Source organism: Dermacentor silvarum, chromosome 10 (genome assembly GCF_013339745.2).
Source record: "Dermacentor silvarum isolate Dsil-2018 chromosome 10, BIME_Dsil_1.4, whole genome shotgun sequence".
NCBI lineage: Eukaryota > Metazoa > Arthropoda > Arachnida > Ixodida > Ixodidae > Dermacentor > Dermacentor silvarum.
In genome coordinates, this window is record NC_051163.1 from 131,955,327 (window position 1) to 131,982,343 (window position 27,017).

The 27,017-nt window shown below is 43.0% G+C and overlaps 1 protein-coding gene across 1 annotated transcript in view; it reads right to left on the reverse strand.

Annotated features, from left to right (window-relative positions):
* Positions 1–4,781: 4,781 nt before the first annotated feature.
* LOC119431858 (uncharacterized) overlaps positions 4,782–27,017 on the reverse strand; it is a 30,673-nt gene continuing 8,437 nt past the window's right edge. The window contains exons 3-17 of the mRNA XM_049658080.1: positions 26,801–26,887; positions 24,532–24,570; positions 23,820–23,846; positions 23,658–23,723; positions 21,428–21,460; positions 19,377–19,468; positions 13,499–13,631; positions 13,390–13,404; positions 11,820–11,840; positions 10,618–10,641; positions 8,733–8,753; positions 5,990–6,016; positions 5,800–5,814; positions 5,076–5,099; positions 4,782–4,813 (exon numbers count right to left, since the gene is read on the reverse strand). Coding sequence (XP_049514037.1) covers positions 4,782–4,813; positions 5,076–5,099; positions 5,800–5,814; positions 5,990–6,016; positions 8,733–8,753; positions 10,618–10,641; positions 11,820–11,840; positions 13,390–13,404; positions 13,499–13,631; positions 19,377–19,468; positions 21,428–21,460; positions 23,658–23,723; positions 23,820–23,846; positions 24,532–24,570; positions 26,801–26,887 — 656 coding nt within the window. The remainder of the gene's footprint in view (positions 4,814–5,075; positions 5,100–5,799; positions 5,815–5,989; positions 6,017–8,732; positions 8,754–10,617; positions 10,642–11,819; positions 11,841–13,389; positions 13,405–13,498; positions 13,632–19,376; positions 19,469–21,427; positions 21,461–23,657; positions 23,724–23,819; positions 23,847–24,531; positions 24,571–26,800; positions 26,888–27,017) is intronic.

A 27,017-nucleotide genomic window follows, 5' to 3' on the forward strand; every position in this document is an offset into this window, starting at 1 on the left:
GAATTATACAGCAGATTCTGCACATGTTGTCGTAAGCAAGATTTATTAGTTTCATAATGAAGTCGCAAGCAGCGAGAAACTTTGTTCGAGCCCGAGGTGCCATCTTCGACCTGGCGGGTTGGTTCATCGTCCATAGGGCTGGAGAAAAAAAGCAAAAACACGAATATAAGCACATTAAAGGCCAACTGCAACGAAATTCTGGACTGCGTAAAAAGCCCCTTTTCAGATAATTTAGACTTACAGAAGCTTCGGTGGAAAATTTTACGCTTGAAATGCGAGTGTGTGCTTCACAAAACTATCGCAAAAAAAACATTTTTTTTATACTGAAACTGAAAAAAAAAAACGCCGCCATTTTCCAGTCGCCCGAAGTGACCGACTATGTAGACTGCAGAGAACCAGCGCCCGGGTCGTCTGCTTCCCTTGCTCGTTTACAGTTCCCGTGTATCAGCGAACAAGACTCGCATGTCTGTTAGCCACAGAGTTGGTATGCTTTGCTAGGTGCTTGCCAACGCCGTGGCGCGGCCTAGACGCTCTTTTAATGGGAAGTATTCTCCGAGTCGATCACGTGTCAATCGCGTCGGTGAATCAAGTCAACTAGTACGTACATCTACGTCTCATGCAATGCTGCCGCTATTTTAGTTTAGCAACTGAGTGGAATGTCTACTTTATTACAAAAGTAAGAAAAACAAAATGCATACTCACTCTTGGTTCTGTGCGAAAAACAAGAACAAAACAGACACGCGGTGTATAAGTCGGAAGCCGCACGGCATGGCCACTGTGCAGGCAACAATACGCGTGTGCTTACCGTCTATTGTACAGCGCCGCAAAACCTGCACGAGTTCACATTCGCTTGATATATATTACGCAAAAACTCACGCCTCCCTCTGCATTCTGATAAAACACAAACGAAAGAATTGAGGTCTTGCTGACAAATCAACCATAAACTCGTTTCAGAACGAAGGTATTTGACACACAATGTGACTAAGGGAGCAGTGCTAATAAAACGCAACGAGGACTAGTTATATACCGGACACGTTACACACTCGCGACGAAGCACCGTCTCTCCTTTGCAATTAATCGCACCAACACGGCTGCTAAACGCAGGTCATACTTAATATCTAAACTTGGCCACATATGAGTCGCTTGTCGTCTGGGCGCCACTGCTGCCGTGTGCGATATGAATTCCGAGTTTATTCGGTCGAGCGTGTCGTGGCTCTGGTTTGTGTTTCTCGACGTTGTGTCGAGGTCCACACAACTGAATGCGAATTTAGCTCACAGGGTGTCAATTTTGATTATGAATATCTGAGCACAAGCACTCAGGAGAATCAAACAAAGTTGTCTTCAAATACGAAATACGACTATCTTAGCCTTTCAAACACAAACATAAGTTTAGAGACTCTAATTTGTCCCGAAAATTATGTCCGCCAAAGCTCATCAGCCATCTGTGCAATTAAAGCTATCGCTCAGCGTGAGGCACGCCTGCGTGATTTGGAACTTACTCGAATGTTATCGTTGATTCTTTCGGCTGTGTATGTTCTCGCCGAAACTTATGTAATCAGATTGTATGTGCGACGCGGACTGTGTAGTACTTTCTGGAAGGCGCGCGGGCACCCGCGAATACCCTTCGACGAGTCATGTGTATAAAAAAGCCGACGCGCTTGACCCGGAGATCAGATTTTGGACGATCGCCGACTGTGCTGGCCGCTATCGTTGTGCTTGAGTGATGCTTGTTCTTTTTTTTTCTGGGCTCAGGTTCGCCCAATAAAGGGCTTCTTCCGTGATTTGCAGTTTTCGCTACTGTGTTCTTCACATTCACTACAACGTGGCAATATATACATGGTGCCCCAGCTATCACGCAGCACGATTTAAAAAAAGAGGAACGGCGCTACGCGAAGCAAACTTAGTGCGTATTGTTTCCAGTACAGTGGAGTAACCGCCAGTAATTTTTTCGTTACTGAGATTTAATTAGGTAATTGCAATTAATTATCAAAATCGAGAAGTACTGTCCTAATTATCAAAGTGTCAATGAGAAAGTTGTAGAGCAACATGAAAACTCCCGATACAGCTTTCTGTTGCTCAATACGTGTTACATGTGTTTTTTCCTGGTGTGAAAGAAGCTCGCAAATACACGCAGAATCGCCGCGCGACTGGCCGCTCGAGGCACTTTGCGCACCTACGTGCAGTGCAAAAATGAAACTATTCTTCTGTCTTTTTGAGATCGCAGACACGTATATTCTTCATTTACTTTCCTCAAAATTAGTACTGAAGTATTACTGTGAATGTTCTCATCATCACCACCCTATTTTTATGCCCACTGCAGGACGAAGGCCTCTCCCTACGATCGCCAATTACCCCTGTTTTGCACTAGCCGATTCCAACTTGCGCCTGCAAATTTCCTAACTTCATCATCCCATATGGTTTTCTGCCGTCCTCGACTGCGCTTCCCTTCTCTTGGCACCCATTCTGTAACTCTAATGGTCCACCGGTCATCTACCCTACGCATTACATTGCCTCCCCAGCTCCATTTTTTTTTTTCGCAAGAGAGCAAGTTAAGGACAGCACAAAGATCAATTTAACGAAAATGTGAACGTTCTCACAATCACGAAATCAGCCAATAACACTGATGGGCCAGTTGCTTTCGATGACTCCGCATGACGGCATTGCGGAAGCGAGAGCACACGATTTTTTCGCCGTTTGTGACACGAGCTTACAAGTTACCTGCTGCATGCCGCATAGTGGTATATGGCTCACATGTTCACAGCAGCCTCTACGGCAGCTCGGCAACGTTTACTCACTAGGCTCAACAAGTGTTTCAGGGCCGCTTTAATTCTCAAATATTGCTGATAAGAAGACAACGACGACGACATTCGCATTCCACAGGAACATAAGCATCATTCTCATAAGGGTTCTCTTAAAGTAAGACCGTCTGAAGATCGAGGCAGCCGTAGCGTCGGTCTCGGCTATTTACTCTTGCTGCTAAAACACGGGATTGTGACTGCGGCTGGTTTTGAGGCGGGGACTGCCAGCTGGTGGACTGATTATCTGCAGACCTCCTCTGAAGGTTCACGAAGTCTCTTTTAGTTACACATACATGCCTTTACTACAACAGTCTGGCGCAAATGTTTTTATTCTGAATCAATTTTGGAGAAGTTGCGAATGATAGAATCATTAATTCACGCGCTATAACTGTGTTGTTATATATTTCAATGTTCTGATAAAAAATATGACCATTCTTTAAATGACGCCGCCTTTTTACGTCCACCCACCATGGTGGCTATGCCATTGCGCTGCTAAGCACTGGGTCGCGGGTTCCCGCGGCCAAACCTTGAGGAAGGCCATGTACAGAAACGCTCGTGCAGCGTGCATTGGGGGCACAGTTCAAGGACCCCAATTTGCCGAATTTATTCCCGAGTCCCCCACTACAGCTAGCTTCACAATCAAATTGTGATTTGAGCACGTAATCATTATTCTCTTCGGATTCTCGGGTGGGTAATACGTGAAATGTTATTTCACAATCGCAGGCACGCTCAAATCTAAGGTGGTCGGGCGAAGAGAGCGCCTTTGTCGTTCACCTCGGCGCCCACCGCCTTGCGTCCCCACTGGCACATCTGTCAGTGTCTGTCAGCCTGTATTCTCGACGTTGCATTTATGCGATGATATTTGCATCACAACGCGCGGACTCGCCTGATATGCGCAAATTATCTCAGACTGTGAAGAACGTATACGTGTTGCTTGTCCCCGATATGACTGTGAAGGCATCTTTGTTAGCGCCAGTTGACAACAGATCGTTCAGTGAAAACATGTTAACGAAGCGAGTCATCGAGGTTCTCTGGTGAGATGGGCTTAGATTCACGGCTGTGAACTTCGCACAGCGCCTTTTCTGACCTTCGCTCGTCACATCCCTCCCTTTCTCCTCTGAGCAGAGCAGCGGGCTATGGAGGACTGTTATACCTCAGGCTGACTTCTCTGCTTTTCCGCAGAGAAGTCAGTTTCTAATTGCCTCATCCCAGCGGAGTCCGACAGACGGCTCTAATTGACTACTCGGCGCACCCCTGTCACGCTCTATGCATGGGTGTTGAAGGTTTGCAATCATCGAGTCAAATAAAGAAATCTGCTTTTATTTAGCCGTCACATTCGCTACACTTGTAAGCAGTCAGCGCGCTTGAGGGCGTTTCTTTATGGCGCCGACGGGCGAGCGATCACGTGGCATTTTTCATGTTCCGCAGGATTTCTTTTTCAGTCGTAAAAAAAATAATAATAATAAGCGCTCTGATATTACCTTGCTGAAAATATTCAAGTTCTATTTCTCATATGGTTATCTCCAACTTCCTAATTGACCCATCTAGAATTACGGGAATAATAGACCACGAGTTTAAATTACTTGTTACATAATTTAATTACTACGAAAAATGCTAACGGCTGCTTAATCCGACCGTGCGCGTTATGTATTTGGTTTGGTACTCATAAGTACTCGTATCTTATTTTTTAAACTCGATTAACGATATTTCGGGCAACCTTTCATATATATATAAACATAGCCGCAACATTGCCATAAACAATAACTCCCCAACTAATCCGATTGAACTCCCCGTAACAAGTAGTCGTGTGTAAATTACGCAGTTTTTGCTGTGTTCACTGCATGCTCTGGTAAACACACCGAGCCATCTGTTGATGCCAGTTTAGCTGCAGAGATGCCGTAAGACGTCGCGGCAGCTACACCGTTTGTCGCAAGGGCAGTGGCGTAACACTGTAAATCGTTTCACTTAGATAAGAACCAATGATTACTTACGATGGTAAACGGGCCTCGGTTGATCTATGTGCAGAAGGAACAAGAAAAAAATTCGAACATAATTAATCACGAGCAAGAAATCACACGGAATTACAAGATGATGTGCCTACAGGATTTGAAAAGAACATGATGCTATGAACTGCTCCATCACTGCACCATGCAAGAGTGTACAAAGGAAAGATACTGACTAACACAAAACCTCCTGACTTTTGTTGAAATGTAATCACGACGGAGCTATAGCGTAAAACTTGATGTTCTGCTTCAGTCAGAGAAAATAATTACTTACGATGGTAAACTTGCTTGGGCATATCTATATGACAAGAAGAATAAGAAATTGATTTCAATTGAAATTTACTAAATCATCCAAAACACTATCGGACAGTATGAGAACACATTTTGGCAATGTATAAAATCATGATGGTATGCGCTTTCTAATCACCGTGCAGAATGCAAAAAAAGGTGCACAAAGAACATTCTGTAGCTTAAGAAACGACACTCTTTTTACTCGATCGTCTACCTTTTTTTCCCGGAATATGGGTACCATATTCTTTCTCCGTGACCATATGCGACAACATTAGATATTTATGGCTGAGCAGCGCACAAGTCGTTTTTAATTATGAATAAATTCCAGCTCATCACTCGATTAATTTGAGCATTATGATTCACAACAAAAAAGACATTTACATTATTGCCTAGTCGTTTCTGACTAGTGGTAACTGTTTGGACATTCTTGTTTTTGCAGAATTACCATTCTATTATACGCACAAAATTAGCGAAGCTATAGTTTGCTTCACTTGGGACAGTTTTAATGAAAGGCGCTTAAATATGCGTCTTTATCTGTGTCATATATAAGTGTAAAGTGAAAGTGAAATATCAAGCTAAAAAAGACGGCTATTCGAGTGGTTTTCAAAAGACTATGCTTGATATCCGAAACACTTTGGTCAAGTTGATGTTAAACACGACACCCTCCAAACGCAGCGTTAAAGCACGCGTTCGGTGTTTCTACTTACGGTGGTAGACAGGCTCTGCAAAAAGAATAATGACAATATTAAGGGTGAATACATGAAGTGTTATATGCTACAAGCTATCCTCCCCCCATATAGACAGACGATATATATTCTCAAAGTCCTAAATTCCTAAAATCATTCAACTAGACATGCTAATACTTTTTCGGTCAATTTCTTATATTCAGCAACTTACGAGGTGGAGCGTAATGTCTCTGAGGTTCTGAAAAGGAAAAAGAAGCGGCATATCGTGATGCAATTTACGAGCGTCCAACGTACAGTGTGGATCACACTTACCTAGAGTGGTCGAACAGCTGACCGCCGTAGAGTTACTGTGTATCGCAGACTACGCCAGCGTCGCCTAGCGGTAGCAGCCGAGTTCGAGACCTGCTGGCTACAAGCGCCAAGAGCGTACATGCGGCGAGTCCATTCGCAGCCTTACCACTGTCTCTACGTGCAGCCATGGCGTTTCCTACAGTAATTACTACACGGGACTCTGGTGCTGCAACCGTTCAGCCATCATGGGAATTATGTGTCGTACATGGATTTCTCTGACCTTCAAGCTTGTGAATTCGGACGCTCTTGTGGCTTTGTTTGGTACGTTTTGTCTGCCTTCATTAGCCTTAACTTTCAGAGCAATATATACTTTTACTAAGTGCAGAAGACTGCGAACACGCAAAATCGCCACTAATTGCAGTGGGTCAGCCTGTCGTGGTGGCCAAATCAAAATGCGCTGGCTTGCCCTCGAGAAATTCATAACGGTGTTCTATGCCGCTTGTCCATGTATGCTTTCGTGGCGTAATCGTTTCGATATGGGCCTCTCTGCTAGAAGTCATATGTTCGAATCCTGCCATGGTGCAATTTTAATAATGTTTATGTAATTATTTCTTGCACAGTTCTTTCTTGAAAGTGACGAGGTTACAAAGTCACGAAGCCGTTTGAAGCCCGAAGGACAAATCAATGTACTACCCATCATTCACATGCCGGCTAAACCGTCAGGCTTACTCACAGTTCACGAGACACTACTTCTTTCACTACTCCGAAGAAGCGCAACAAATGCTCCTTCCCCATTTATCTGACAATTCCTGAAATCCACAAAAAATCTAGTCAGCCTGTTCCGGCACTATTTCAATTGGCCCAGTCCCACCTATTTGAAAAATTTGAAGGTTATATTGAAATATTCACGGACGCATCTGTACACAGCGACGCGCAAGGCGCTTCTGCAGCTTTCTTCTGCCCTTCGACTGGCATCAGACGGGTATTCAGAATACTACATCCAACCTCATCAACAACTGCAGAACTAGCAGCGATTGATGTTGCTCTGAAATACGTACATGAAGAATTAAACGCCTTGAAGGTCGTCATTCTTACAGACTCCCGTGCTGCCCTCAGCAGACTTAGACAAGATGCCGATAGCCCATTGTTGTGCAGTATCCAAGAAACTTCGGGCAAAATTACTTCCTGTGGAGTGTCCCTCATTGCCCAGTGGGTACCCTCGCACGTGGGCATCGCTGGAAATGAAGAGGCTGATCGCCTCGCTTCAAGCTGTGCCCACCATGAATGTGACTGCCCTGACATTTCGTGCACGTTTGAAAACGCCCGTCTCCTTATACGCCGACACCTCCTAAAGCAGCACCCAGACCGGCGTGTTGCAGACGGATCGTTCCCTCCCCGCGTTCGTGGTCGAGGCTTGCCCCGTCGTGCTAGAGCACTGTTATACAAGTTAAGGGTTGGGTCTGTGTTGGTGCGCGAACGCCTATACCGACAAGGACGTGTGGACAGCCCGTCGTGTACGTTTTGTGGCTCCTGTGAGACACTTGAACATCTAGTTTTAGAGTGTCCCGCATTCGTTGCGCAGCGCGCATTACTAATTAAGGAGTATAGACTTATGGGGCTGCAATGTGCGACCCTTGACGATTGCCTTTTTCCAAAGGGGAGCGCTGCAAGACGTGACCAGGCCCATCGAGCCTTGCTAAGTTTTCTGAAGGACACTGACTTGGCCTCCCGTTTATAGATAGCTTCCGTAAACACGAGCACCAGAGTTCCCTCTAGTACTTATTGCATGAAACTATATGCATGTAGCAAGCAAAGCGATAGACTGGTAACCATGGTCACCATCGTTCGAGTAAAAATGTACAGGCCGACATCATGACAGGGCCGCGAATGGCCATGCCGTACGCACGCTCCTGGCGCTCACAGTCAACAAGTCGCAAATCCAGCAGCAAGCCGCAAAGCGACGCTGGCGCAGTTTTCGGCCGGCCGTCGTGCCTGTCGTTACCATTCATTCCAAGCGTGCTCTGAGTATGCCGCCTTCTACGTCATAACGCAATGTGGCCAGTAGTTGAGGAGTAGGCAAGATAGGTGGTTCGAGGAAATTTACGAAATTAGTTTGTGAAAAATCTGCCCGAATCTCAAGCTTAATATTTTCAAGCAATGACGTAAGTGCGGCGAAGAACGCACTCAGCAAATTTCATTGAGATCCGTTGACCTCGAAAAACCACCAGAGTTGTCCTTTAAGTCCATAGGCGCACATGGTGGCCACAGGAAACCGTCCAGTCTGATTGCGATTTCGCTAGCCAGGTTCTTTCCTTCGCGAGAAAAACTACAAGCCTGTCACTAACGCCATTTGTCATAAACAACGGCAGCGGTCCAGAGAACGTTCAATACAAATTGTCTCGTGGTGTCTGCGTCTGGGTTACCTTTATTTTTATACTATTTCCGTGTGATTCTTGACAGATTTAGCTACTCAATTGTTGTTATGAGAATGTGGCGCCGTAAATAAACAGGTTTTTCACAAATGTTCCTTCCATAGTTGCTGCCACGAAAACAAGCTCCACAATTTTTTTCTAAACATGTAGACAAATGCGCAAATGTTGCGCGCCATTTCAAGGCCTCATTGGTCTAAAAATCTTTGCTAAGAAGTAGGATGTGATACTTACGGACATATACGGGGTAAGGCACTGCAAAACAAAAAGAAAAAGAGTAAATGCGAGGAAAGAATCGAACTCTCAACGCTAACATGCTGACACAGGCGCGCAGGAAAGTATTCTTGAATGCTGAATAATAAGTCGATGAAAACTACAGAACACAATCGAGCGTAGGCGACAGGGAATGAAATATTCATTCCAGACGCCGGCAGCTTCGAAACAGATGAGGGGAGGGCCTCGGTTTGAAAAGAGGGCGTTTGAGAAAAAGGCGACTTCGCGCTCCGCGTGAGAGCTACACGCGCCGCGCGTTACAGCCAAATTTGGCTCGGATGTTCACAGCAGAGCTCGGGCTTGCCCGAGGGATGGTGCAGGACCCGTTAAAAAAAATTACGCTTTCCATGCGGTTGAAACAACCTTTTAAATAAACGGTAGTGATTAACTAGCCATATGATGACTCAAATACACGGTGAATATCTTCAAGGTATTATGACCTCAAGTTTGGACATGAGTTTCTGTGGTTTGTGGTGCGCAACTGTAAAAGGGTAACTTTTTTTTTTTGCTTTCATAAGGAAGTTTATGAAATTATTTAAAAATCGACGCGGCCTCCTGCTTGCCCGCAGCAGCGCCACCCTCAAACACGCTACAGACGCCTTCGATGCCTGAACAAGAGTTCACAACAATTTGACGGGGCGTTTGCGTGTGCGATAATTTCTGCTTTCAGCGAGTCTGTCATCCATCCAGTGCCCTAGTCATTTTGTGATAGCAATAGGCAACCTGCCACAGCCAAGTTCTGTCGAAACGCGGCTAGGTGGCCGATTCCCCGCGTCAGGCAATATACGTATATAGCAGAACGAAGCGTTTATGAACCGACCGAAACGTCAATAAATCGATTCATTATATATGCCGGCTAAAAGCTGTTGCAAACAACTTGACTAGGCTGAGGCTCCATTACAAGGTATACATAGCGGTGTGACAAGATGGCAGCACTGTTTGGGAACTCAAAATAAGAATCAATAAAGATCACAAAATGAAATGCAAAAGAATGAACAGGATTAATGTAAACATCCGAAAACACATTCAACACGTAAGCTTTTAAATACAAGGCTTAGATAAATGCAACCCTCTTGAAAACGAGTAAACAAATTGAGAAAATAGAAAGTTCTAAAAGAACTCAAAGACTACGAAGCACTCACGAACTAAAGAAACTCGATGTTGATCTCATGTTTACAAAATGCGTGCAAGGCTCTCTGGACGAAGAAGCCTGTGTATACTTTGATATTGATTTAAAATGTATGGTAGATTTTGTTGCAATTTTATACTTATTGGTGAACCTCTGGACGTATTGACAGGACTAAATGTATATGTCAAGCACGCGGTGCCACTATAAAAAGGCTGCATTGAAAAATAAAATGCGTAAGCTGCTCTATTTTAATGACGTTATATTATAAAAAGGCTGGCCGTGTTGTCTCTGGAAAACCAATGTTATTAATGTGTCGAACCATTTTCGTTTGCAAAGTAAAGATTTTCATAATATTCGTTCTGCCTGTATTTCTCCACACTAAGCCACAAATAGCGGCGCTAATGTCCTATTTATAAGCAAGACTGGCATTTGCACGGCCAGAATTAATTCATTAATTAGGACTGTGTCTAAACAGAACACATGCTCTCTAATGACCAATGTGGCTAAATACTTTCATACAGAGGCTGCTCACAATTTAAAGATTTTTTTCACCAGCCATTAGCACTTCACTGTTTTCTATGGGAAGTACCCCAAAGATCTTGTGCGTCTTGATAGATGTAGGAAATCGACTATCATGCTGTTATTCATATGTATCATTGACCCTTGCCTTCCCCCACCCCCCAAATGCGAGACAAAAAATTTGTTTTGAGTACATACCGTTTTGATAAACTGGCACTTTCTCTGCAAATGAAATGTAAAAGATGTAAGATTATTAACATCATTCCAGAAAACCGTCCAATGTACTCTTAAGATACGTCTATTATTTCTAGAACTTGGGTACTTTTTTGCGTAAAGGGAATTCTATCAAGTGATAAGCTTGATACCAATTGAGTTGGGGTACAAATCACCCAGTTGGCAGAATACAATTGCGGCTGTAACTGCTGAAGGTATATCCAGCCGTATTATTTATTTAAGCAAGTATTTCATTTATATTTCAGCAAACTGCGCAAATTTTACCATACTCTTTCATTTGTGGCATTATTATTATACTTTAACAAAGCGAAACGCACTGAATTGGCACAATATGTACGACAGCTAGAGAGAAACGCGAAATCGCGTTTGCCTGTTTACTTAAGATACGCATACATTCGCGCCTAACACCAGCCGCGCAATTTGCGAGCAGTATTTTAGTATGCTGACATTTTATCATACCCTGAACATGTTATGTTGACGTTTTAGTTATAAAAATCCACTGAGAATGTTACGTCATAAGCTGCACATTACCTAACTTCAAGTTCTGCTTCTCAAGAACCGTGAAATGCAGTCCGATTCCAGTTCCTGATTTTCTCGTCAAGAAACAACAGGTTCACTCTGAGCGGATCTATTCTGCTGTGTCACGTCTAACGCATTTTCATGCTCTAATAGCTGATCTACGTCAACAGACGCCACTTATATTTGTGCAATTTAACCAGCACAACAGAACAGTTACAAAGAATGGTTACATACGATTGGTATACCCTTAGCAATAAGGAAGCTTCAATTGTATCAAGACCAAAAACGCCAATTAGAAATAGGTTGGATGCTATTGAACATTACTTTCTTATTCATCAATTACATGGCTGCGTAATCCACGGCTGTATCATTTACCTAAATACCCATTTTTTAAGGAAAACGTTGTACATTCGGAATTTCGTGTTGATGCGTGGGCAAACGCTCAGCATATATTCCTTAATTAAACTTCTAGTTGCCTTACGGCAAGCGGATAGCAGGTTATTCTACACTTGCATGAATCTAGCTGTATCAGAATAGTTAGCGTAAACAATATACGATCGCAAGAATGACACCCGACTGTGCGTTCGCACCAATTCGCTGAAGATCAGATTGCGCTGAGCTGCATCCAGAGACGTAAGTATACTTACGTATGCGGTCCCTGTACACCGCTGAAAAGGAGAAGTACGTTCGTGTCATTCCGGTGGAGGAGGATCGCAGTGCTTATATGACGTATCCCAATGAACTGTAAGCTTCAACTGCGCATGGTTACCGACACCTTGATCCCAACTCTTCTTAAATAAACCCAGCTTCCGCAGTTACACGCTCACACATCAATACAGCGGCACGTTAAAGAACCCCAGGTGGTCGAAATTAATCCGGAGCCCTCCACTACGGCGTGCCTCATAATCAGAACTGGTTTTGGCACGTAAAACCCCAGAAAGAAGAAAGAAGAAGAATCAATACAGCGCTAACATTTGCAGCTTGTTTCGGACAGAGAGAAATAGAATGGTATCGACAGGCGCAGTGTGATTTTATTTCGCAATGTCATGTATGTATGCAACAGCGTCCACCCAGTTATGTGTTGTGAGCTCACAGAAGTTTCACAAAAGTGTTATTCGCGATTGATGCTCGTATGTATCGATGAACTAGAAGCTAAGCAAGCATAGAAAAATAAAGTACTTGTTTCTAAGCATGCCACGACTTACGCTGTACATTCATCTTGCCTGCGGCGTGTTCACGAAAGTAAGAGACAGCGCAATACAACACGAGACACTCTCGCTTTTCGTTTGATTCCGTTCGTTTATCATCCGTCCCGTCTCGGCGACAAAGGGGTTTCGCGCCAAACGATGACCAAAAGCAAAGAGATAGAAAATGAAAAAATTCGAGCCCCAGATTACGTTTCTCATTTTTACATCCAGAGTATCAAAGGGTGTCCACAACGAGGAGGCATTGATTCGCGGAAACGAAAATGTGACGCGCGGCTTCCTTGCTTGGCTTCAGTTTTCCTACCGCGATTGTGTTTTCTGCTGTTCTGCATGCGCGTGTTCGCGTCTTCTACACGTTTTATAGTTTCTTAAATAGATTTTTTTGACGTAATGGCTATGTGTGATCGTCTACCAAGCCGCGAATTTCAACGCAAATTGAGATTTAGCACATCCCCTGGAACGACGTTACTGGCGAGAAACGCTGCTCCAACGCCCGACTTCTCAACTGAGGTGCCCGGTGCATACCCAGGGCGCCCCCCCCCCCCCCCCCTGCTCCCCGCACCCTTTCCATTCGCATACCACGTGTCTTTCGAGCTGATGCGGCAGTCTGCAAGTTATGATACGCTGACTGTGAGAGAGCTACCTGCTTTTTTAGCTTTCGAAAGCCTCATTATTTGTTCGCATAGATCGTTTTCATTTGAATTGGTGTTAAAATACTATTCAGCTATTTTACTTCATTACTATAAAGATCCCTTGGGGGGTAACTCGTAAGGTGTGGGAATGAATGGTTGTCCACGACATTATTACGGTTTACATGGGCACGGACTTGCGTTCAGCTTCCGCAAAAATCCTGCTTTATCAACCCTGTTCAGGTGCTGTTTGCGCCCTACCTAAATGTAGTTCTAGTTTGCTACAGCTAAATTACTAAAGCTAAAGCGAGACAATAACCTATTCTAGCCAAACTCGGTACAAAATAAGCCTAGAAAGTGACGAAGCTGAAACATATACTTACGGACTTCCACCGGCACTGCGCAAAAGAAAAAGTAACTGCCCGTTAGTAAGGACATATAGAGAGCAACAGAAGCAATTATTTTGCATTAGGAAAATCCAGCAGCGCTCACCTGGGTAGGCTTCTTTAACTGTGGATAAACATAAATAAGCATTTGTTAGCTTTCTTTGAACGCGAGTGCATCGAATCAAATTCAAATTCTTTATTTTTCGAAACATGTTTGGAATGGTTTCAAGGGCTGAAAGCTGCGGTCAGCAGTTTGACAGAGGCCCAGAAACCAGATACAAGGCAGAGCTTTTACTTCATGTGGTGCCCGACCTCGATGTCCATGCCAAACCACGAACGGATACATAGAAGTCGATAACAGAACAATAAAAATAACAGATCATCAGAAATGAGAATACTGTATTACATAGTGCGAAAATGCTAAGAAAAAGTGATGACACAAAGAACAGATTTAGCGTATTACAGTACTAAGGTACATAATACCAAATATCTAAGTAAGCGTGTTGTAAAATGCCAAATGAAATAAATACTAGCAGGAATGGTAACACAGGGAATGCAGCAAGCGTATCAACAATTGTATATGCAAGATTCTTCACACGCGAGTGCATTGCTTAGTCGAAAGAATTAAGAGCTTATGATTGGTAGCCTCTGAAAGCAGTGAATGCGCTAACGCCCCATTACGATGTGCAGAAACAGCTTACTCACTGACATTCCCTCTAAGATGTTTTTACGGCGTGTAATATTCATCAAACAGATGACATTGATGTCCATACAAATAAATTTGAGCGTCTAATGGCCCGCGATGACCATGTTGCAATGCTTCCAGCGCAAGGTCCTTCACTCTTAAAATAATTGTGCGCCCTTTGGTGCCTATCTTGTCTCCCAACGATAATTGTAATCAATTGCCAACACTTTCTTTAGTGTTAACTCAGCGCTCGCTGCTTGTCTGCCAAAAAAAAAGCTATGTCACACTGCTATGCGCCTTTCTTTCGTGACCTGAAAGTCGCAGCGCTAAAGAAAGTGAAGGTACGCACGGTAGATTATTGTTCGGGGACAAGATAAGCCACAAATGGCGTGATTGTTTTTACAGCGGAGACGTTATACGCTAGTTTGCAGCGGATCGCTGCGTGCGCAGACCAAGCGCGTAGACCGAAAACGCCGTATCCTCGATACAAATCAAATGCGTATCGCCGGTGTGCCCCAGCTGCGTTTAATAGCCAATGGGTGTGTCTCTTTGGCTGGTGATGTCACGCACTGCATAGGCACGTTATCTCAGCTGCGCTCCGGCTGTGCAATGGGTAGGCCGCGTATTCTCCAGACCGAGAAAGAACAGCATGCCTACGAATAACAAGCCAGAACCCATGGCCGTCTACCGTAGCGACCACAAAGCTATAGTCACCGTAGTGACAAAATAATAAAGACGGTAGAACATGCCAGTTCGTGTGGTGCGTGCCTTCATTTAAATCAATATAGTTTATCACCATATATGAGTATACAGTTCCGCTGTTCATCCACCTTCACAGAGTGTAATGGCACCGAGTTTTTGTTTTCTTTTTTTTTTCGTTTTTTAGCGAGCATTCTTCGGCGGGGCAAGCGCAATGTACCGCGTCTGATTATCTTGCTGCACGTGCATCGAATTATATAGTATTCTGCTACATCTCTTCAGTGTAACTGACGGCTGTTAGAAAGGACACGAGTTCCAAGCGCACCCATACACGAAGGATAACCCTTTGTGTATCATCACGATCATCGGCCTATATTTATGTCCACTACAGGACGAACGCCTCTCCCTGTGATCTCCAATTACCGTTGTCTTGCTCTAGCTGATTCCAACTTGCGCCTGCAAATTTAGTAGCTTCATCACCCCACCTAGTTTTCTGCCGTCCTCGACTGCGCTTCCCTTCTCTTGGTATCCATTCTGTAACTCTAATGGTCCACCGGTTATCCATCCTGAGCATTACATGACCTACCCAGCTCCATTATTTCCGCTTAATGTAAACTACAATATCGGCTATCCCCGTTTGCTCTCTGATCCACACCGCTCTCTTCCTGTCTCTTAACGTTACTCCTAAGATTTTTCGTTCCATCGCTCTTTGTGCGGTCCTTAACTTGTTCTCGAGCTTCTTTGTTAACTTCCAAGTTTCTACCCCACATGTTAGCACCGGTAGAATGCAATGATTGTACACTTTTCTTTTCAACGAAAGTGGTAAGCTCCTCATCAGGATTTGGCGATGTCTGCCGTATGCACTCCAACCCAATTTTATTCTTCTGTAAATTTCTTTCTCGTGACCAGGGTCCACTGTGAGTAACTAACCTGGATAAACGTACTCCTTTGCAGATCTCTAGAGGCTGACTGGCGATCCTTAATTCTTGGTCCCTTAGCAGGCTATTGAATATTATCTTTGTCTTCTGCATAAAAATCTTCAACTAGCTGGGTAGCACAGGGTCTCTCATGCGTCTTCTGTGTACCAAATAAAAGTTATTTCACTCACTCACTCTTACAGTTTCTCAATTAAGGTCCTCAATCAATTGTTATGATTCGTCCCCATTGTTGCTGAATAGGAAAATTTCATCTGCAAACCGAAGGCTGCTGAGATATTCGCCGTTGATCCTCACTCCTAAGCCTTCCCACTCCAATAGCTTGAATACTTCTTCTAAGCATGCATCGCCAAATCCTGATGAGGAGCTTACCCCTTTCGTTGAAAAGAAAAGTGTACAATCATTGCACTGGAGAGATTGTGTCGCCTTGCCTGACTCTTTTCTTGATAGGTAACTTTCTACTTTTCTATAGTGGAGAACCAAGGTAGCTGCGGAATCCTTGTAGATATTTGCCAAGGTATTCACGTACGCCCCCTGTACTCCTTGATTACGCAATGCCTTTATGACTGCTGGCATCTCTTCTAAATCAAATGCCTTTTCATAATCTATAAAATTCCTATAGAGAGGTTGATTGTACTCCGCAGATTTCTCTATTACCTGATTTATGACATGGATATGATCCATCGTAGAATATCTCTTCCTGAAGCCAGCCTGTTCTCTAAGTTGGTTGAAGTCAAGTGTTGCCCTGATTCTATTGGAAGTTATCTTGGTGAATACAATACTGAATACAATACATACAATACTGAAAGCAAGCTAATGTGTATATAATTCTTCAATTCTTTAACCTCTCCTTTCCCTTCTTTGTAGATAAGGAGCCTTATTTTGTGATAGCAAACAGAAAGACTGACCAACCAGCGCAAGGAAGGCATTAAAAAAAGCAGTTTGCCATATGCATATGGTTCGATAGGAATAGGAATTGCTTGGCGCATGTTTCTGATACGCTCCAAAGTGATCGAAACCCGGAGATCGATTTCATGGATGGTTGGGCGGACGTTGCGCTGGATGCTCGCTTGTGCCATTTTCTACTTGGTGTTCGCATATCTCGCAATGCGCTTCGCAGTTATGACGAAATGAAAAATCGTGCCTATATGTTTTAGTTTTGCTAAACTTTCAGGAAATGCCCTGGCAATCCTCACGGAGCCACATCCATCATATTCCTCCTCCATGAAAGCCATCTCACTGATATTGATTAAGCAAAGCATATGTAATCCCCATATCTAGCCGGTGCCAATCCATGGGTCAAAATTTAGGGGGAAGCAATGACGCTTCTAAGTAAGCTAAAGACAATGCGACATGTGATAAACGATCGGCGTACCGACGAGAGGAAGGAAGAGGGCAGTGCCGATTGGAGATCAAACGTGGTAGGACGATATCCCAGTTGAGATAAAGCGGAAATGGAGTCGCACAGGTCACGTAATCTGTGGCGCCCTATTTAAACAGCAGAAGATGTGTTGATAGCGAGGGAACCCAACCCACAGCAGAAAAGCATTAAAAGGGGTATTGAAATTGGATTTGCATACCCATGATCGGTTTGAATAAAACAGGGAGGGTATTTATTTGTTAATTTTCATACTCTCAATCGCCCGAAGGCTTTGCACAGAGGAAGGCCAAGAACAGATATGAGTGTTAACGGCTATTTTTTAAGTATACTAGATTCCTAATCAATCTTTAATAAAACAGGAAGACAAGCTAAAGTGACAGGATCAGGAGCTATTTTACGCATTGCGTATTGAACACATAGTTATTCGCCCGCAGCTTTCATCATCAGCCTATACTTGTGTCCACTGCAGGACGAAGGCGTCTCCCTTAATTAACCGACAGTTAATGCGACTGTGCAAATGGTCTTCTAAACTGTGCTCCACATTTTTCAACGAGATTTGAGAGCAGAAGAAAGTCGACATCGCTGCGGTGCCTTCCTGAAAGACAAAGGCGTCCCTTCAGCCGGTGCTCATTGCGCCAAGCACGAAATGATCGCACTTGGTGTCGTAATGCATGCATTCACATAATGAAGGTCCTTTTATCTTAAGCCACAGAGGGATAAAAATCTGTAGTACAGCAACGTTTCAAACCTTTTTTTATATATAGCAATTGCAACAATCAATGATTATATTCAAGGTCACTAGAAAGAATTAATTCGTAGTGTCTGTGAATGCAATCAGCTCTTAAATGAAAAGCACGAATAAAGTGGCTTACCTTTTTCTGGCTTTGGGTTTATCACTGCAATAAGTGAAGGTAACGAATTAGTAACGCGATATATTGTAGCTATTATACCATCACCAGCGCTTAAGAATGCGAGCTGTACTTATCAACGTAGAACTCGTTTTTTCTTTACCTTTGATGTGAAGGTCTGTAAGTAAAAAAAGGAGTATGCCTTTAATTTCAGAATTTTAACAAACTCTTGGTTCGTTTGCACACCGAAAGAAATATGAAAAAGGAACTCACTGATTGGCCGCTCTGCAATGAGAGAGAGAAGAAATTATGAAGTGGATTACAACATTTTTTTTTTTTTTGGAACGCGGTACAGTAGTTACCTGATAAAAGCATACAACTGTCAACGCCTTAAAAGGTTAGCTTTAAGTAACTGGAGCACTGTGCAGTTTAAAAAAAAGTATTTTCTCCACAACCCTCTTGCATCCAGCATTAAAAATTGCTGTACCTGCGTACTAACTACAATTTTACGTCCACTGATGATGTTCACCTAGCTCCTAATGCTCGAAATGAACACGGGCTAGCTTCGAAATGTGTGCATAATAAATAGAGATATCTGTGGCACTGAATGCATTCAAAATACCGCATTCAATCTTTACTAAGGCATTTACAAATGTCAAAAACTACCACTCAACCTGCGCAACGGTATTGGCAAAATCCAAACGAAAGACACTATAAACGACTTCAATGAAGTGAGCGCTTGATTATTTTTTTCTTCTGCCACTAATGCGGTCAGATGTGCAAAGGCACTAAACGCTTTAAACCTGGTAGGTTATGTTATACGCGGCATTTGATATCCAATATTCAGATGTGTGGGAGTTCTGGTATCGTCATACAATACAGATATTGAGCAGCTGCTGATCACAGGCAATCTAGTCTGAGCGGTGCCAGAAAGTATGTAAGCACCAATTTATCATCAATCACCAAGACAGTAGTAACATTTCTTGCAATTAAGAAATCCAAGAAAAGTGGCCCCTGGTCAACAAGATTGAGACAAGATGCATTACTGGGTTAGTTGTTTTCTCATTGCTTGCAAATGGCTCCAGAAAACACGAAATGAATAAAGGATAGCGTGGTTGTCTCGCTGTCTTTTTTTTGTACTTCTTACTAGCTGTCCCCGTCCGCAAGCCCTTTATTGTGAACTCCTGTCAAGGACGTTCTGACAGAATTAGCGTGAAAATTCGGAATAATTAAGAGCACGCCACAGGACAGAGCGTTATTGCGCGGCTAATCAAGGAAGTTGCTGGAAAGTTGTTGGAATACGCAAAAAGATTGCTATTCTCGGGCATGATGACGTATTTACTGTTGCAATTCTATTTCTGAGGCAAAAGTCACCTCGCGCCGCAAAGCTTGAAACAATATCCCTGTTCTTGGTTCATTAGGATCGCAATTGATGCTTTCATGCAAGTGTCGTATAGCTCACCTTTCTTGGGTTCATCGTAGTAGACTGGCTCCCGGTATTGTCGGTAGGTCTTTTGTATGTGTTTGGCTGGAGACAAGAAAGACTATTACTTCTCCGGGTCGCTTTTATACGTGTATGTTTCAGAGTGCATCCGATCGCTAATGGTTGAGCGAAGGGCGGCAATATTCGATAATACACGCATATATTAGAAGCACCATTTGCTGGGCGGATTGGAATTCCATTCATTGAGAAGAGGCGCACGAAAAAACAAAGCCATGCGGGAGAAATAAAGCGAGAGGGCGCTAAGCTTGACCGCACTAATGTACATAAAAGACCAATAAAGTCGCGTTTAGTTGCCGTCCAGCGTGGGTCAGGCTGGCATGTCTCCCGAGATAATCGATCATGCAGCACTAACTATCTTCTTCCTTGCCACATATTAGTGTTTCTTGCAGTACCTTCCTGTAGTACACCCACGGTCAATAGCGAAGAGCGAACTAGAGGTTGGAATGCGCAACATTTTAGACGAGGCACACAGATGAGGAACACACACGACAGAGCGCTACTTGCAACAATCTATTTATTCCCTTGTTAGTGGAATAAATACTGGAACACACTCAAAGGAAGAGAGCGACAAAAAAAACTTTACAAACAGGGCCACCCACCAAGCCGGCTTTGTCACATGATGAAATTTTTTCCTGCACTCGACATCGCAAAAAGGAACACGGATACAAAATTTCCGATTAACGCGTAAGGAAATCTATTTCTTTTTCCCTAAGGGAGACGGATGGCATGCTTACGCACATACTTCCCACACGCGCGATCTCAGCGGCTTCGATGATCTCTCGCGTCATTTGGCTGCCATTCTTGCTCACAATTCTTCAAAGAATGGCCGACATCCGCAATATCTACAATGTATCCCAAGGTGTCCGGCGACTGATTTGGAAACATTTTAGTCATGCTCCTTTAATCTTTCGTTCAGACATCGTCCAGTCTGTCCGATGTACTTTCTGCCGCACTTAAGTGGAACAGAATATACCACTCCCTCAGTACAGTCGACGAACTTTCTGTGTTTCACAGCCTCATTTCTGTGTGGCACCTGGGTTTACCTTAGCTCAGCAATTTTTCCGGTGCAGAAAACACCACTTTTACATTGCATCTTTTACCAAGTTTCTTCTTTTGCCAAGTTTCATTGCATCTTTTAGCAAATTCTAGCCGTGGAGTTCGCAAGGGGGGTCGACTTGGAACGGATCCTCAGGATGACACCGGTATTGAGATATTAGTTCCCCAACTTTGCAGAGAAACGCATTGGCGTTCCAGTTACTCTCTTAACAAAACGTCACTTTATGCATTGAATGAAAAGTTGGTAGCATGGCTTACACAGTTAGCAATGCGACTACTTGTCATGACAGTAAATACGGCAGTAATAATGATCTTCAAAAATGTTTGCAACGCCTATTTACGCAGCCTTATGTACATAGCCGCATATAACTTGCGCTTCAGCTTATATCTAGCGTTAGCGTGTCGCTACCAACATTCCTTTATGGCCTTCATACCGAAAGCTTCAAGTGAACGATCGACACTGCAGTCATGTGTCGACAGAAGGCTGACGCAAAAGCTGTAGAAAAATAGGCGTTTTTCACAGCCGCAAGCTATGCCAAAGAGAAGCAAACACAGGTGTCTAGCACTTATAACCTTTCTCCAATGTACTTTAGCACAGTTGTAAGTGGCTCTAAATTTTGCTGACCTCTATAGAAAGTTAGGCTTACTTTGATGACATTTTTTGCTGGCTATTTGGACTCTACCTTTCTTTTGAGTAACTATTATCTACTGCGATGGACGGCACAAATAGGTCATGCCGTATAAAACGTTATATAACCCGCATGTGATAAACGCCTGAAAGCTTTAAGCGATTTACAACCCTGCATATTGCACTAAGGCTGAATTGGTAAAGACATAAGCTTACATGAGGTTGAAATGTTCGAACAGCAGGTATTTACTTCTCACAGGCTGTTTATTTCTAAAATAGAAGATCGATAATCTACTTACTTTTCTTGATTTTAGGCACGACTTCGTAGTCATCTGCGAGAATGAGTTAAAATGGGAATTCAAATATTGGTATTATTGACAATATTTTCTTTATGAAGTAAAACCGCAGTAAAGACAGAGAAAAGTTGAAAACAGCTGCCGCAAGTGGCTGTGCGCCAACCTCCATACAATAAAGGAGTGGCTCAAGAGGAGGAGAGTGCATTGGCAAGCCAATCACGAAGCGACCCCTTCTGAACATCTTGAAGAGGCAGCGCAAAAACGATGAAGACAAAAGCAGGAAATACACAGGACTGCTTTTTGTCTTAGCCGTTCTTGCGCTGCCCCTTCAAGATGTTCAACCAGTCCTAACTCGCCCAAATGTCGATTCTTCGACCCCTTCAGCCCCCCTCCGCCACCAGCTCCACATTCGAAGTAACAGACACCTCTTCCTTTACATAAACTTTTTCGAACACATCTGAAGCTAAAGATTCAGCCAGTAAGATTGCACATTTAGTGCGATGCATGAATGATCAATGTACATGTAAATCCCTTATGGGAAGCCCAAGAAGGAATATAAGGTGAGACAAGTGCGGGAAGAAAACAATGGCGGAGGAAATCTAATGCCAGGGACCCTGATTCTTTTTAGCTCAACGTCCACAGCTCAAGAGCACAGCCCCGTTCCAACGACTGACGGAGCCCTACGTTGCTTAGCTCAGCGTCGGTGATTTCGCGACATGCGGCACACTAGCATGGCACAGCTAGCTGCCGCGAAGGAAAGAATCTGCTCCACGATCTCTGCCATTGTGCAAGGTTACATGATGGGGGTTTTCGGGAACGCATAAAAGGCAGCGCCGATCTGGTGGACCGATCGAAGATGCTTGTTGCTGTGTCAGCAGTTTTCAATAACACTACACACTCTTTCACTTTGAGCTATCACAGTCGGCGAAGACAAGCCAAACATCGAATAACTTCCCCTGCCAGCAATCCACCGCCATTCAAGAGCCTCCAATTTGTACGTTGACGAGTTCCAGCCTATTCCTTTTCGCTCGTTGTAGAAAACTTACGATCCTCGTCTAATAATTCAGATAATGTGTGCGCCCGTACGTGCACATTATCTACCCACAGATCCTTTTCCAAACTACTTTCTTCTTTTTATTGTACTATCCCGCACTTCGTCGCAACGTGTCACAGTAAAATATATTCCTAATGATACGCTACTATGGAGTAGTTCTTTCCTTTAATGTGATACTCAAGGAGGAAGCTTTAGCTCGGGCCCAACTCCGACGCGGCCTATTCAAATACATGTAAAACGCAAAAACCCTTTTCTGAGATAACCCCTGGACCGATTTTAATGAAATGTGTTGCATTTGAGCGAGAAAGTTAAATTGTCGTGACTATTGCAAGCGGAATTTCGATTTAGGGCGTGAATGTTGTTAAATGAATTTTCAAAATTTGGAAAGTTCGGAAAATATAGAAGCACGAAGTTTACAAAGTAATAGCTCTGCATTAAACAGAGATATCGCGGTTCTGAAAACGGCATTCATTATATCATTCAAAGCGAACAAATTCTATATGTCAATTTATATCTTACGTGAATTCGGAACGTTGTGTACAAGGGTTCTGCAAAATCGGTATTTGCATATTACTAAGTTTTTTGAGACTCATGAGTAGCATCTGAATTTTATCCGCTGTAGATGTAATATTCGATGCAATTCACAGAATTGTGATATCATTTTTCATTGCTAAGTTATAAAGTTGTAAACTTGCTAGTTTCGTTTTTGAAAATGTTCTATTTTCGCCAGTTTTCAATAAAAAATTGACGACCTAAATCAAAAATTTGAAGACAAAATTCACCAATGTTTAAGTTTTTCTTTTAAATGCAACAAACCTAGTCAAAGTTGGTGCAGTGGTTGCCGAGAAAAACGAATTCTCCTTTTGCGTATATTTAGATAGGAGCACCCGAACTACAGCTTCCTCTTAAGAAAATATAGCTTTAGTCTCAAAAATACATTCAATGTTTTAAGCCAGCTTCAGCATTGAAGTTTCGGCTGTGACCATCATATCTGGAATAAATAGCAGCGATAAATTTCAAACGCGAACTACACTGCACAGTATATCACAGGGCGCGCTTCTTAAGTACGTTTCTGTGAAGAGAAATAAAGCAAATTATCCATACACACAACACTATAGTTAAACCTGGATTAAATTAATAGGCATGCGGTTTTGCCAAAATTTTATGCAGGGTTCTTACCGTAGTTGTTATAGGAATTTCCGTAGTCGTAGTAGTCATACGATGGTCTTGCTTGCACAATGGTAACTGTATGTACACGTAAAAATAAAAAGGAGTTCTATGTTTCCGCAACAAACATACACTTCACATATCAAACTTTGGAAGTGCAGTTTGCACACTGACCTTTTTGCTTCTTTGACTTCTTGGGCTCTGTAATCACAGTAAAGGCTATTAGAAACGGCGCACACGTGCTAAGCTGTGCATTTCACGCATGCGCTGTAGCTGACATCATTGGCGTGCTCGCGTAGGCAGGTTGGCCCATCATGCAGGACACGCCGTGCACGCAAGACACAACGCGTAAAGGTATTCGTTCTGGGGAGATATTGATTTAAATTTCTTGCTTTTAGTTTGCCTATTTTCTGTTCTTTTGTGTTATATAACTTTTTAAACATTAGTAGAAACAGTCGACGAAGTTCTGATAGATGAGCTCGCATAGCACAAGATAAAAAGAAACGAGTGCTATCACTGTGCTTTAACTGCATGACAGCCTAAAATTAGCACATACTAGCCCTAACGCTAGTACATAGACAATCTGATCTCTACAATCTCTACATTTACGCAAAGAACATTTTTATACAGAGTTCTTCATCAGCCAGGTTATAAGTGCTTGGTCTCAGACAATTATGCCTCAGAGTAAGTACCAACTAGGCCAACACCACGCTCTTCCGAAGGTATAAGGTAAGCGTCGGTGAAAATCTCCAGGCCATGACGATAAAGAGTGGTTAGTGGTACGAAGGAAATTAGCCTACAAAAGTTGCCGAACCTACATGTGAATAGGACGTAGCTGATAGAATAACACGATGATAACTGTTACAGCAATACAATTGGTACTCACTCTTTTTCTTTACCTTCAGAGGCACCTCCACATATTCGGCTGTAACATAAGAGTGCGGTTATCGTACTCAGCTTGCGAAGTCGCAGCGAGATAGCTGACAACGTCAAGATTTTTTATCTCACAGTAAAAGCGCTGTTCTTGCAAAGCTTAACTTACACGCAGAAGGAAACTATGTTCTATGTCGTAGCAGCGCCTAGCCACAAAAATTTTACTGAAGCCGGTTTAGCGCTTACTAGATTAAAAGTAGCTCTTCGCACAGGCGCAGAATCCGAAAAGTTCTGGTTAACACCCGAAACTTGTCAACACCAGATAGATTGCAATGTACAGGGTGTTTATTCTAACTTGTTTCAAGTTTTAGAGGGGCTTTAAAACACATTTGTCTCATATTTCAAGGGCATGATGGAATTATTGCGCTGCAGTTAGAAAAATGTCTCCTCGACAAACTTTTCAGATATTAAGATTGGAAGTTTTGCTTTGTGCTTTTTTCCTATGTTCGTTGGTTCTCTTTCGATTACGTCACCTAACTTCATTGCTATTGGTGGCGGTGGTTTTCGGTACGCTAATAGCAACTGTGTGTAGGTCGCCATAGGTGGTGCCACAACTCACAATACGCAAACAGGGTGTCCATGCTGGGGTATGGCTCTCACTGGCACCGCAAATCAAAGGTAACACGTGAAATACTGCCAGGAGTGGATCTATCGGTCCCTCCAATAAGGGCGGTGGAAAATTTCTTATTTCTTGTTTTTGTAAGCATCACTGCAATAGTTTGGGTGGTCTTTACTCGCATTGTGATAATACGCTTTCTTTTTGTGTACGTTATGTGCGATATACGAATAGTTTTTACATATCCTGTCAAAAGTTGGAAGGCTTATTTTGTATAGGAGACCTGTTAAAGTGACCTAACTCTCATGGTGCATCTTACAGCCTCCCGAATTTCATTGATTGCACGTGGTAATATTAATATTATTTTTATGAAAAGATCATTCTGATTATTTGTATTTTCTTGAGTCACTTAACCTTAAAAAATGTTATTTCCACTGCAACCCACGTCACTAACCAACCAGAATGAATTATTAACCACATGCTTTGTAACATCGAGTGGGAAGTCTGTGCAGGTGTTTATGTCGTGAGTGCCACTGATCCTAATGCAATATTTCTTGACAAATATTTTAAGGCGCAAAAAGGAGACGGCACAACATGAAGGTCTTGACTTTTTTGCACCTTAAGAATATTTCTCAAGTATGCACCAATTAGGCCCACAGAAAATCCTTCTAAGCCAATATTTCTGCTTTCTTTCGTAAGTACATAGAACGATTGCATGACGATGTTCTAGAACTTATCAGATAACCAACATTCCTAAATAATGATTCATGGGGAATCTCTTATTTCTAAAGTGGAGAGGCACAGGAACTCTGTAAGGAAAGAACAGGCGTTGTCCAACTCAATTCACTCCAAATACAGCGCCTCGATTAAATGCTGAGGCTTAACCGTTAATATACCGCTCTATATTTCGTGTTCTTCTTCCTTCGAGACTTCAGTCCTACCAGGACAATAGGAATGGGATAGCAAATAAACAACAATGTTTTCATCAAGTCGTAATACTTCTTCCTAGCTATAATCGTTCTTCGGAAATTCTACTATTGAGTCCATTCTACTTTTCTACTGGAATAACAAGCCCTATCGCCTCTCGAATATTCATGCGTTGTTTTTTTTACCTCTACATGTAATATAATCATGCCTTTACGCAATTTGTACATACGGACAGAAGAAAATACAAGGACGTGTGCTGACTCACAACTAGAAAGTTTATTGAAACCGGGCGAAATATATACATAGGTATCATAGATCAAAAATACGTAAGCATATCCAAGATTCCTCGCTATTCACGTGTAAATGAAGTCATGACGCACGCTTAACACATGCCCTGCCTATAAATACGACTATAAATACGAAGTAAGAAAATATGCCGATCCCATGCACTGTGGGAATTCAATTAATTTATGTGAAGTAGTTACATGAATAATCTGCATAAGTTACGCAGAGTACATCACATTTCAATGTTTTCGCGCAAGATTACAAGATCCTAGTGCACACTGTCTGCGGCACATATTGCCCCGCAAAGAAACGCTAGGCATCATTCTCACTCGAAGAATGTGCCATAAAAACGATGCCACACCGACAGATACAATAAATTTGTTCGAACAAGCCAAGAATGGGGGTTTTTTCGCATTCAGCCAACTTAATCCGCCAGCACGCGAAAAATGCTTACCGTAGGTCGGTCCGTAGTCGTACGACGGCCGAGGAGCTGGGTAGTCGTACACAGGTCGCCTTTCCGGGTACGCATCCACGACCACCACTGCGTCAAAATACACATGTCCGGTCATCAGCTGCGTGCGAGCCACACTGCTGTAAAGTGCCACCGATACACTTCCTCTTAACGCAGCTTTGTTAAACAGTTCAATGTGCTGGTGAATTCTCGCAATGTG